General features: G+C 46.6%; 1 protein-coding gene across 1 annotated transcript in view; it reads right to left on the bottom strand.

Moving 5' to 3' along the window:
* Positions 1-551: 551 nt before the first annotated feature.
* LOC135828361 (uncharacterized) overlaps positions 552-11,698 on the bottom strand; it is a 34,878-nt gene continuing 23,731 nt past the window's right edge. The window contains exons 10-14 of the mRNA XM_065340815.1: positions 8,831-9,103; positions 2,961-3,266; positions 2,446-2,535; positions 1,688-2,065; positions 552-1,158 (exon numbers count right to left, since the gene is read on the bottom strand). Of these exons, the coding sequence (XP_065196887.1) occupies positions 1,139-1,158; positions 1,688-2,065; positions 2,446-2,535; positions 2,961-3,266; positions 8,831-9,103 (1,067 nt within the window). The 3' untranslated portion in view covers positions 552-1,138. The remainder of the gene's footprint in view (positions 1,159-1,687; positions 2,066-2,445; positions 2,536-2,960; positions 3,267-8,830; positions 9,104-11,698) is intronic.

Here is an 11,698-nt window from a genome sequence, read left to right as displayed (position 1 = left end):
AACTTGAAATTCTGTCGGGACAGCACCCATAGTGGAGTTGCACACTCTGGGGGGTTATGTACTCTTGATATTAGTGAGGTTTAGTTCCTACGTAACGGAAACGCGTACGTGGGTGATCCACGTAAAGTGGATGGAGGGCACCCACGTTGCAATGTTATGTTTAGTCACACGGAACAAACAAAAGCATGAAGCGAAAGGCCCAAACCTGGTCAAAGACGAAGCTACCCGGGCATAAGAAGCTCATCCAATATTTTGATACCGTGCTTCGGAAACACCCTCCCAGCTTGCACAATGCGTTCCATTCTGATTTTCACCCACGTTCTGGCGGAATGTGGGTGAGCCTCCATACACGGTGTATCGTGAATCAGAAAACGTCTGTACGTGGGTCACTAAGTATCACGTGGTACACACGCGTAAAGTACCCACGGATTACGTGGGACTAAACCTCCCTATTATGATCATATCCGCAACTTGTCAGTCTGATGTGCTAGCTGCATTCCCAGCTTGGGCTGCACAAACTGTTCAAAAGCATACCAAACTGATTGGTTGTGAAGAAGTTTATTAATGCATGCTCCCTTACGGTCACATTCCTGGGATAATAGTTAAAGCCAAAGGCGCGAAAATCAGTGTGTAAGTCTTGATTAGTGGGAGAGATGACTGTGTTCTTTGCAGGCCTCAGAGTGGTTAGCAGTGCGTGTATCAAAACGGGGGTGGTAAATGCAGAGAGTATGCGTACTACATGTCGTAAAATACCGTTGGTACTTTTTCAGTACCCCCCGGTGAAAAGCCGCAGGAGCACAAGGGCAGCATGGATAATGAGGGGAAAAAACGGCCAAGGTGGCACACAGATGTTGATGACAAAAGGTTCTGAAAGCACAAGTAATTGAGTAAGCACATTGAGCACATTAAGCACATTGAGTAATAGCACATCAGTGCAAATGAAGCCTGGAGTTTGCGGCTGATTTCCCTGTTCTTCATGTTCAAACAATTGTCATTGGAAAACGCAAGCCAAACATTATTGTTGACCGAGCTCTCTTGAGTAAAAATGGCAAACTGACAGGGATGTATTGTTTAAAATTGTTATGGGATGAAATATAAGCAAAAGCTGAGCTGAACTGATCAGTTTCCTTGTCCTCGCCTAAGGACTACGGTGAAGCGCTGTATGACACAAAGACGAAGAGGAAAAGGAAGAGAACACCAAGCATTAGATCCCAATATCGCTCGAAGGTGGATTAGTTTCGCTTTGCAAAAGTACAAAGCCCTGATAACACGTCGGAAATACTTCTCAAGTAGGTCCAAAGGCGCGCGCCACTGCGCGTTAGCAAACACCGTACCATGCATGTAGTATATGCACGAAGTGCTGGAGCTCTGGTCGATTTGCATCCAGCATTCATAGGGGGTGGTGCTGTTTAGAGATGTACATGCGATGCTTCTCTTCTGTATGGAGTTGTGTACAACTCCTTGATCTTGCTTTCCCAGGCATTGCTTTCCCTAGCATATGTGTGTGTGTGTGTGTGTGTGTGTGTGTGTGTGTGTGTGTGTGTGTGTGTGTGTGTGTGTGTGTGTGTGTGTGTGTGTGTGTGTGTGTGTGTGTGTGTGTGTGTGTGTGTGTGTGTGTGTGTGTGTGTGTGTGTGTGTGTGTGTGCATGTGCGTGCGTATATGATAGTAAAAGCACAGTATACTTACAGGTGCATATGATAACGCCTTGTGTGGGAACGGGCTTGGTGAGCAAGTTGGTCATGCCCCATTCTGGTGTGTACCGGAAAGTGCGGTATACGCGGTTAAGCGTAGGTGTGTGAGTTAAGGTGTCGACGAGCACGTCGATGCCTACTCCGATCGCCTTGAGCATCTTGTTGACGGCAAGATAGATGTGGTTATACGAGGCGTACTCCTCCATTCGGAAGGGGCCAGCGTGGGGAGGGAGATATTGATTTAGTCGGCAATTTTGAATTGCATCATTTCGAGACCCGTATCTGATGTTTCCATTCCACAGCTCGTAGTGGACCGAGTATTTTACAATCTTTCCATGCTCCATTCTAGTGATGGGCCTCTGAATAATCGTATCTGAACACAAGAAGCCAGATCAGCACCAGTGGATGTTAACAAGTCGGCGTGGAAAAAAGAAACCTACTATCGATGTAAGTAAAGTGAGTGCACTCATACAACAATGGAACCCTATTCATACCACCTCTTGAGAGCTGGCTCCGGGCCTGTTCACAAATTGTGTACCGTTACATGGGAATCCCGACCCCTACTCAAGCGAACTCCCACGCATCACTCCCACCTTCTATATTTGACGGTACGCAATGACTTTATATGGAGATCCCCACAGCTGCTCAAGACCTGCTCAAGACCTCTCACCCCCCCCCCCCAGGCCAGATCTAGCACTGCTACCATCACCATGGACACCATCATATTACACACACTGACACAATAAAACTCACCATGGCACACTTGGGTAGTGAAGCTGGTCGAACGACACAGCTGTTCCCGGGAGCAAGGTCTATTAGTCCAAGTCGAACACGTGTCCAAGTCTGTGCAGGAGCAGCAGTTGCAACAAGACAGTTAGCCCGTGACCAATGCAGCATGGGCTTTCCCAGGGCAACGACAAAGTCAGGAAAAAAAGGTTACAAAAACAACGTCACAGAACATGCAATACCGAATTGAGGATCAAAAGGACAAAAGGACAAAAACCACTCAAAATCTGAGTCTGGGATCTGTTTCTCCTTACATTTTGCAATGGCATACATGTTCAAATTTTGTCAACACTTGCTGAATTTCTATTCACCTGTTCTTGGACGTGTCTGGCCTCAAACATGGCAAGCAGAATGTGCACGGGTCACACAATGAATGGAATTTAGGTGCCTAAAATCTACACAGAAAGTGTGTCTCACAGCATGCTGCCAGCTAGACACTGAAGGACAACATCAGAGCAAGCCAGTGCTAATCCACTACTCACTGTTTCGGTGGCAGACGACCGCATTCATTCCCCTGTCGTAGTGCACTTCATTGGCCACTGGGTCGTACGCCTCATAATTATCATAGAAGCCAACCTGAGAGACCCAGAACTTATCATGTCCATTATTGCGGAGAGTTCGGATGACACTCTCGCGGAAACAGCTGTTGTTCTGCGAGACCAGGCGCAGCGTGTTAAACGTGAGCATGACCTCCCCTTGGTCTAGGCAGTAGTTTCTGCCGGCATCGAATGTAAAGCTGTTGGCGGAGACGCGGAATCTTTCTAGCATGCAGAAATGCAAGGACTCGGCTGTGAAATGCAGAAAGCAAAACACGAGAAAGCGCAAGCATCATCAAAAGCAGACTTTTTTGCGACAGGATACCTACCGTGTGCGGTGCTGTTTATTTATGTAATCTTTTTATTCTTATTTCACAAGGGATTTCCCAACAGGCGTCATCGCCTTCTTACAGGGAACCCTAAGAAGTGCTACGTTTGGAGAATACGACCTAGAAATACATGCACGTGCAAGAAAAAACAGTGATTGACGGACGTACCCATAGCGGTGGTCCGTGAACACAGTATGTATGGGGAAGGTATTAGGGTCTGTTCATCTATAAGCGGCATCTCTGAGGCAGTCTTCCATCTGAAATAGCGTTATGGAAGTGTACAGTCATGCACGAGGTTTTACTCTTTAATTATTTTTTCCACAGCCCAAGAAAATCGTAAGCTGACACAGACGACATTGTGGTAGCATGGAATGTACTTGGGCATACAGAAGACATTCAGCATAATGGTCGGGTTAATGGGGTTCCCGGTCAATGTCGTACATGAACGTACTCCGCTAAACCTCAAGGAAGCTCTCGTGAAGTCAGCATTGAATCCTATCTCTCACTCTGTATCTCTATATCTGGCTCTTTCTCTGTGTCTGTATCTGTGTGTCTCTCTCCGTGTCTCTCTCTGTCTCTTAACCTCTCCCTCTGTCTTTCTGGTTCTCTGTCTCTGCCTCCTCTGTCTCCCTCTCTCTGTCACTGTCTCTCTCTCTCTCTGTCACTGTCTCTCTCTCTCTCTCTCTCTCTCTCTCTCTCTCGGTCTCTTTCTTTTTCCCTCTCTCTCTAGCTGTGGCTTTTCACACACACACACACACACACACACACACACACACACACACACACACACACACACACACACACACACACACACACACACACACACACACACACACACACACACACACACACACACACACACACCATGTACCATGTATACGCCCGTCGCAAGTAAGCTCGCAAATCTGCAAATGCACTGGATGTGCACCCAAAGATTTTTCTTTATAGCAACGATAGCGGATCTGATTCTGATTGAAACAGATCAAGACAAGCACCAGATAACTGTCTAATCCACACAACTGGCGAAGCCATGTGAATCGACCCCCAATGCACACCTGGTCTACACCACACGGAGTACATCGGAATAGGACGGCCAAGACAGTTCCCTATGCACACCCTACACTTGCTGGCGTAACCAGTATAGACAGCACGCTGCTTTGATAAAAGCGGACACTAGATGCACTGGTACCTTCAAGTGAAATTGGAGTTATTTTACCAACCAGCCTCGGCAACTGGGTACTCGGAACCCAGGGCCAACAGACGTACCAACAAACTCAGCCATGAAAGCCATATAGTAACGACACACTGGATTGTGGAGCCGAAACTAGTCCAACTTCCAAAATGCTTTGGCAAGAGGGTAGCCTTCTGACACAATTTAGATTGAGGTGCCTGGTTTCTCTATCTCTATCATGTTTTAAAGTATCCGTTTATCACTACAGTCAGACCTCGCATAACCGCACACATCCGATTTCCCGAAAAAAAAACGATAGGCAAGGGAACCGGATAATCGAACACACATACTCTGTGTGTGTGTGTGTGTGTGTGTGTGTGTGTGTGTGTGTGTGTGTGTGTGTGTGTGTGTGTGTGTGTGTGTGCCAGCTAGTTCAATTGGTGGGTAATCTTATGCCAGATAGTGTTGAGCCTGTTGCCAACGGGCTTGGCTGCTTGAAGGTGTATTGTTGTACCTACCACCTTTGTTGGTTTCAGGGTTCATATACTTTCTATTTGAAGTATACATACCTGTTTACCATGGACTGCTTCTGGCTAGATTAACTCTTGTGTAATCAATGGTGCTAGTGAAGCTTGTATCAGATCCACTCTGATTTAGCCACCCACACTAGTACCTAGTATTACCTTCACTGGGGGCAGAGGGTACCTGCAGTTGGATCCCGGGACGGATACCCTGATGCCGTCAATCCTTTTTTCTGCACCTTGTCCTCACCCACTTACTGAGGTGTGGTGAGCCCATAAGTGGGATCATTTCAAATCCACCCTAGTTTGGGGATTTCCGGGGGTGTCGGCCGTTGGGTGGTTCAATGGCCAATTGAGTCATCTTTCCAAGATTCCTTTTGAGTCTCTCTCCCCTCTCCCGGGGAGACCCACGTGACCAGTTTTTGGCAGTGAGAAAATACAAGTGTGTGTGTGTGTGTGTGTGTGTGTGTGTGTGTGTGTGTGTGTGAGTGTATGTGTGTGTGTGTGTGTGTGTGTGTGTGTGTGTGTGTGAAGGAGGAGGGGGGGGGGTTAAAGACAGAAAATTTTAAGTTGCCATGCATGGCAGGGTAAGTGGAGTTAGCAACCCATCATTATTCTTACCATAGGGCAATACGTGTACAGTCAAACCTCGTAAGGACGAACTTCAAGGGACTGAACAAATTTGTTTGTCTTATGAGGAGTTTTTCTTATCCAGATCTGACAAAAAATCGATATGGATATCATATGGGTTGTATTTACGTGAAGGTGCATACTGTGGTAAATGGGAAGCATTTATTCTCAGCATAAGCCAGAAACAGGTTAGTGCAATGTGCTAGAATTCGTGACTGTGCTTCCATATACAAAAAAATACATTACGATAAAACCATGAATGGAATATGAGGGATTACGAGTGTGCATGTGAAGCACAGCATCTCAACGTCCGAGTTTCATACTGTGTCCACCCGAAGTCCTTTTTATATTGCATCACACACACAAAGTGTCAGCACCCTCTCCGTGTACATCTTGGCTTTCAGTAGGAAAAATCCCAGCTCTCAGCGGTGAACCAGTCAAGCGCTCTGCGCATAGACGTCTTCGACCGCGAGCAGTCGATATTTGTACGTCCAAACGGTAAAGGGTTAAAGGGGAACTGTCACAAAAATATTTCTTTGTCTTATCTTGTACTTCTTTGGCTCCTGATCACGATGGTGTTTTTCTCTGCGATGATTGGAAGTGCGTGAAAACTGGAAAAAAAGGCCCCCAAAATTGTCCCGAAGTGCCGTGTGACGTCACGCCGGACTTGACCTGCATGCGTACATTCATCGTCAAAAGAGAGGTTAAGTTTCACAAAAAGTCTTACGTCCGTAAACGTTTACGTCAAAAAGTGAAAAAACTAACGTAAAATTTGACGTGTTTTACGTGAGTTGACTGTCCCGCACGTAAGTTCATGATGTGAGTTTTGGAAGTTTCGCTTGGTTATCCCGACCGAATTTGTGTGAGTTTCCGGAATTTTATCGAGGATGATATTTGTGCGAACTAAACCCGAATCCTGCCAGGCAAAATTTCACGTCACGTCGCACGTGTAACCTAACCTCTAAAAATTACACGTAACGTGAGATTTGCACCGCGTTTTGAAAAAGGGCAAAAACGTGTAACTTAACCTCTCTAAAAACGAAATTCAGCCAGTGTGCTGGTCGATCGAGCCAACTGTTCGATGTACGGTGCACGCTTGCCTTTTGAACTCGGACACTGATGTGTACGTTGTACTACACAATGAGAACGCCAAAAAGGGACAAAAAAACCAAAAGTCGACAGCAGTTTATCGCACTGGTACTCATACTTCCACCCCGAAGCTCTACGGTCCAGCGCTTTGTTTTAAACGGGATTCACAGAAGCTTTTTTGCGATGCGACACGCGATGCGACAGACGCGAAACCCCAAATCGCAGCCATGTCGCACCCCACGCAACTGCCGCAACTGGGCCATCGCAGGCCATCGCAGAAGTTGAGCTTGGCTCAACTTTTGCGATGCGACAAGCGATTTGGTGTACGGTTTTGACCTTTTCTACAGCAAAGTTGTACAAAGGTTCAAGAGTTGCCTATAAATTTTTACAAGTTGTGTCAAACCGCGCGAATATCATGGTGACGTACCCAAGTCAGCAAAACTTTGTCGCATCGCTGACTTCGTCTGTAAATGGTATTTCGCGAGTTCGCATTGCAAGCATCCATCTCTGATCGCGTCGCATCGCGTGTCGCATCGCAAAAATGCTTCTGTGAATCCCGCTTTATTTGTGATTACGAAGGAGTGGAAGGATTTTTGTTTGCTGTTAGTGTGACATTAATACCTCGTACTTGAAAATTATGTCGTTGTATCGAAGGTGGCGGGGTTGCCCACGCGGCTCTGAAATGAAAGACGTCGGAGTTTGTCATCTGCATCTTCAGCAACATCGCCAGATGAATCGCCTTCACGTAGCTACATTGCGTTCCTTTTGGGCTCAGGTTGGTGGTGTTATCGCCAGCCGGAGGAGTACGGTTTTCTGCACACACTCTCATCATCGTGTTGTTCCTCGCACGAAAAGTTCAAAACAACGACGGAATTCCGTGCTCACGAAACTTTAGATCCTCGCGGAAGAAATCAAAAAGGTGAAAGCTCAGCTGCTTTTTAATTTGATTTGGCTGTGTAACTGCACGTGGGTCTCTGCCTCTTTGGCATTCTCCTTCTGTACGACGTACCCATATGTGCTAGAGTTCAAAAGGCACATGTGCGCCGTACATCGGAACAGCTACAGGTAGCTAGATTGACCAGCACACGGGCTGAACTTCGTTTTTAGGGAGGTTCTGCTCTACGTTTTGGGAACGTGACGCAAAGAATCACGCGAACTTTCTTCGCGTTCCCGTAACGTAAAGAAATGCTGTTCTGCTCTACGTTTTACCTAGAGAAGTCACGTGGAATGTGTACTGGGAATCTCCCCTTCCATATTTGGCAGTTTTCTGCATGAAGTTGATCGATACCCAGCAAATCCGTCCGAATTTTCTCTGCGTGTGCCATAACGTAGAGAACCCCATCTCCGTGTAGAAATCTGGAGCCAAAACACGCGAAGCCGTAGACTCTAACCCAGACACCTGCTTTCTACGTGATTTCTCTACGTTTCACGTATAGCAGAACCTCCCTTTTGACGACGAGTGTACGCGTGGAAGTCAAGTCCCGCGTGACGTCACTCGGTACTCCGGGTCAATTTTGGGCACCTTCTTTTCAAGTTTTCACCCACTTCCAGCCATCGCAGAGAAAAATGGATCATACCATCGTGATCAGGAGCCAAAGAACTACAAGATAAGACAAAGAATTTTTTGAGTGACAGTTCCCCATTAAATAAATGTCAGGTTAAATGCCCTGTTGCATGCCGCCCGCATCGAGGGTGAGCGCCAAGCATAAATGCCACGTTGAGTGTCATGTTCAATGTCAGGTAGCTTGCCACGTTGCATATAGTACCACGCGTGCATGCACCATGTTGTTTGGACGACATGGTCACCGTGACGTGTGGTGCACACAACCGTAGGCAGAAGCAAAGCATGAGCATGTAGCAACAGCACTCTCAAACACAGCAGCATAGTTCGAGCGGTAGAACGAAGCTGCGTGCACCCTTAATGCTACACACACAAGCAACCCTCAGCAGAATGTTGACAATAGATTTGGTCTCGGAACATCGCCTCCCACCCCACCCCGACCCCCCCCCCCCCCCCTAGCCTCCTCCTACCCCTCACCTTCCCTTAAAGAACTCTGGCACAAACTGATAACTTACGTGAGATATGGAAGGTCACTTTCCAACTGCATTTCGCTGCGAGACACATGCGGAAATAGAAGGTCCCATTTCCTTTGACTTTTGTTAGTGTTACGGTGCTGGCGGTGGTGGTGATCGACGTGATGATCGACGATGGCTTGTCGGAGTAATCTCGACCAAACTCCACGTGCAGTGTTGCCGCGGGGTTAACCGTCGGCAAAGACAGGGTGACCTCTGCTCGTTTAGCGTCGTATGCGGTAAACGGGAACATTGGCCAGGTGTACACAGGGTAGCCTGTAGGGAAAGGAGACGAGATCATGATGAGAGGAATTATCATCGCGTACGGATTTTGGGGATACGATTATCGGTACCATATTTCCCATGACATTTTATAAGTCACTCTACCCTTTTTGTGGGCCATGTGTTTCGGAATAGTCACGTTGCTAGGATGTCATACTTGATTATAAGGCCACCCCCTTCTGCGTCCAAGAAGTTTAGTGTAAAAAGGTGCCACTTATATTCGGGGAATATGGTACGTCATGAGTGGCTACAAGTTTCCGCTCGTGCAGATAGGTGTGCCTACTGAGCTTACGTACACGTGTTCCATGATCAGCCATGATCAGCCATGATGATGCTCCTCTCAGTAACAGCCCTTGTCATTTGTTAATAGTCTCACAGTTTCTCCCGCACACTTGCTGATGTTAAATCTTCCTTTCTTTTCATTTTGCTGACTCGTACAGCTCAGGTCGGTAGTAGGCCTAGCCCAAATTTGCCGGCAATTCTTCCTGCAAAATATCGAATTTTTCAACGAAAAGAAATTGCTGGCAAATTGCGAGCAAAATATCGAATTTACAGTGGATCCGCGTGTGTTTTGGTAATTTTATTCAAATTTCGTTGGTTTCATTGGGTCAACGTCGTGCTGAAATATGATATTGTGTGCCATGATATAGTACTGGTCTGTTAAAAAAATTACGTGTCTTCCCAAGGCCCCTGCACCGAGCGGAATCCTGTTTTGATCGGACAATTTCTGTTTTTTTTCTTTTTTTTCAATTTCTGATCGAACGTGCATCCCTGGATCAAGCGGAATCCTGTCATATCAGGACAGTTTCCGCTGCACCGAGGGCGTCCGGTCAGCGCAGGTTGTACTCTGCATGATCTCACTTATACTCCAACACATGTCAAGTTCAGGTACACCTATTGCAATGCAAAGTTGGTCGTTTTAGGCAAGTGATGTTGTGGACATCAAAAAGCCAATACCGACCGCGACCGAAATCCCTACAGTGAACAGGGTTGTGCTCATTTTTAACCTGCTTTAAAATGCTATGGGAAAGTAAATGGACCAAGGAACGACAAGTTACGCTATGCTGTCCACTAACACCACTGATGACTTGTAGTTCCCCGCTCCTTTTTCTTTCCCATAAAATCATCCTTGGCTCTCCATCAGAGTTATTTTAAATTAAATCTGATTGCATCAGTCCAGTTCGCGCCCTGCACGGGGACAAAACTCGATATTCCCTGACCTTGGTCTGCATAGCGCCCGGCATGACATTGACTTGCATAATCGGATATAATGGAGCAGCACTGGATTACACTTCTAAAAGAACTATGATGACAACTTTTGACTAGTCCACTAAGAAACCTTGTTCAGCCATTAATAAAAATGCATTGTTCTCTTGAGACTAAAGGTGCGTTCTTAACCCTTTCCGGGTTTATGACGAGTATACTCGTCATGCAGACCCCATCGCGTCTCGGCTATGACGAGTATACTCGTCATGCAGATCCCATCGCGCCTGGGCAATGACGAGTATACTCGTCATGCAGACCCCATCGCGTCTGGGCTATGACGAGTATACTCGTCATGCAGATCCCATCGCGCCTGGGCAATGACGAGTATACTCATCATGCAGACCCCATAGCGTCTGGGCTATGACGAGTATACTCGCGCTATACTTGTTGTACAGTCCACGTACCGTGCGCACTGATAGATCACTGTACAAACAGCCATAACTCTGGAACGGATTATCGCATCCCCATAGCGTCTGGGCTATGACGAGTATACTCGCGCTATACTTGTTGTACAGTCCACGTACCGTACGCACTGATAGATCACTGTACAAACAGCCATAACTCTGGAACGGATTATCGCATCTATAGCTCATCGGAACGGTTTTGGAAAGAAGGGCTTTCCAGAGGTGTTTTCGGTGTGGCAATAGCTCAACAAATGATCGAGAGGCGATAAATTGAACTCGCGATTTCGATTTGAACATTTTTCATACTTTCTGTCTGGCGATATTTTTGCAACTTTCAAGTCATTCAAGGGGATTTGAAAGTCAGCATGACGTATGAGTACATCATTTGAATCGCTTGAATCTTACGAGCTTGATGCAGTTTGAATCGAAGTTCTACGTTGAGTATGAGCCCTAAACCGAAGGAAATAGTTGAGCGTGGTCTTGATGCCAAACTGGCGGTTGGCAGGGACACTGTTGGCGAGACTAGGGCGTCTTTGAGGTGCTGTATGCTCTGAACGTACGTGGAAGATGACGAGCAGGAAAGGAGCTTTCCAGTAAGCCATAAGTTCTGAAAATTCGTTGAGAAACAAAAATGTTGTGACAATTTGTTTGTTGCTATCTCCACAATTGTACTGATGCACTGAATTTCAGTGTCCAAACGTAGTAAATGCACTGTGACCCTGAAAGGGTTAAATCCTCTCGGAAAAGTTGGAGGCTGTCCGAAAAGTTCGAGAGCTGTTCTTATATCCTCTACGACTTTTAGGAGGCTCTTTAAAGCTCTCCAAGCTCTCCAAATTTCAGAGGTGGGTGAAACTTGGAGATCCCCGAGGTTTGGGATCAGCGCATGCGGACTACCACTAAAAGCCACGTGTTCATCATG

Source organism: Sycon ciliatum, chromosome 12, assembly GCF_964019385.1.
Source record: "Sycon ciliatum chromosome 12, ocSycCili1.1, whole genome shotgun sequence".
NCBI lineage: Eukaryota > Metazoa > Porifera > Calcarea > Leucosolenida > Sycettidae > Sycon > Sycon ciliatum.
The sequence above is the reverse complement of the archived record's forward strand: the minus strand, read 5'-3'. Positions and strand labels throughout refer to the sequence as shown.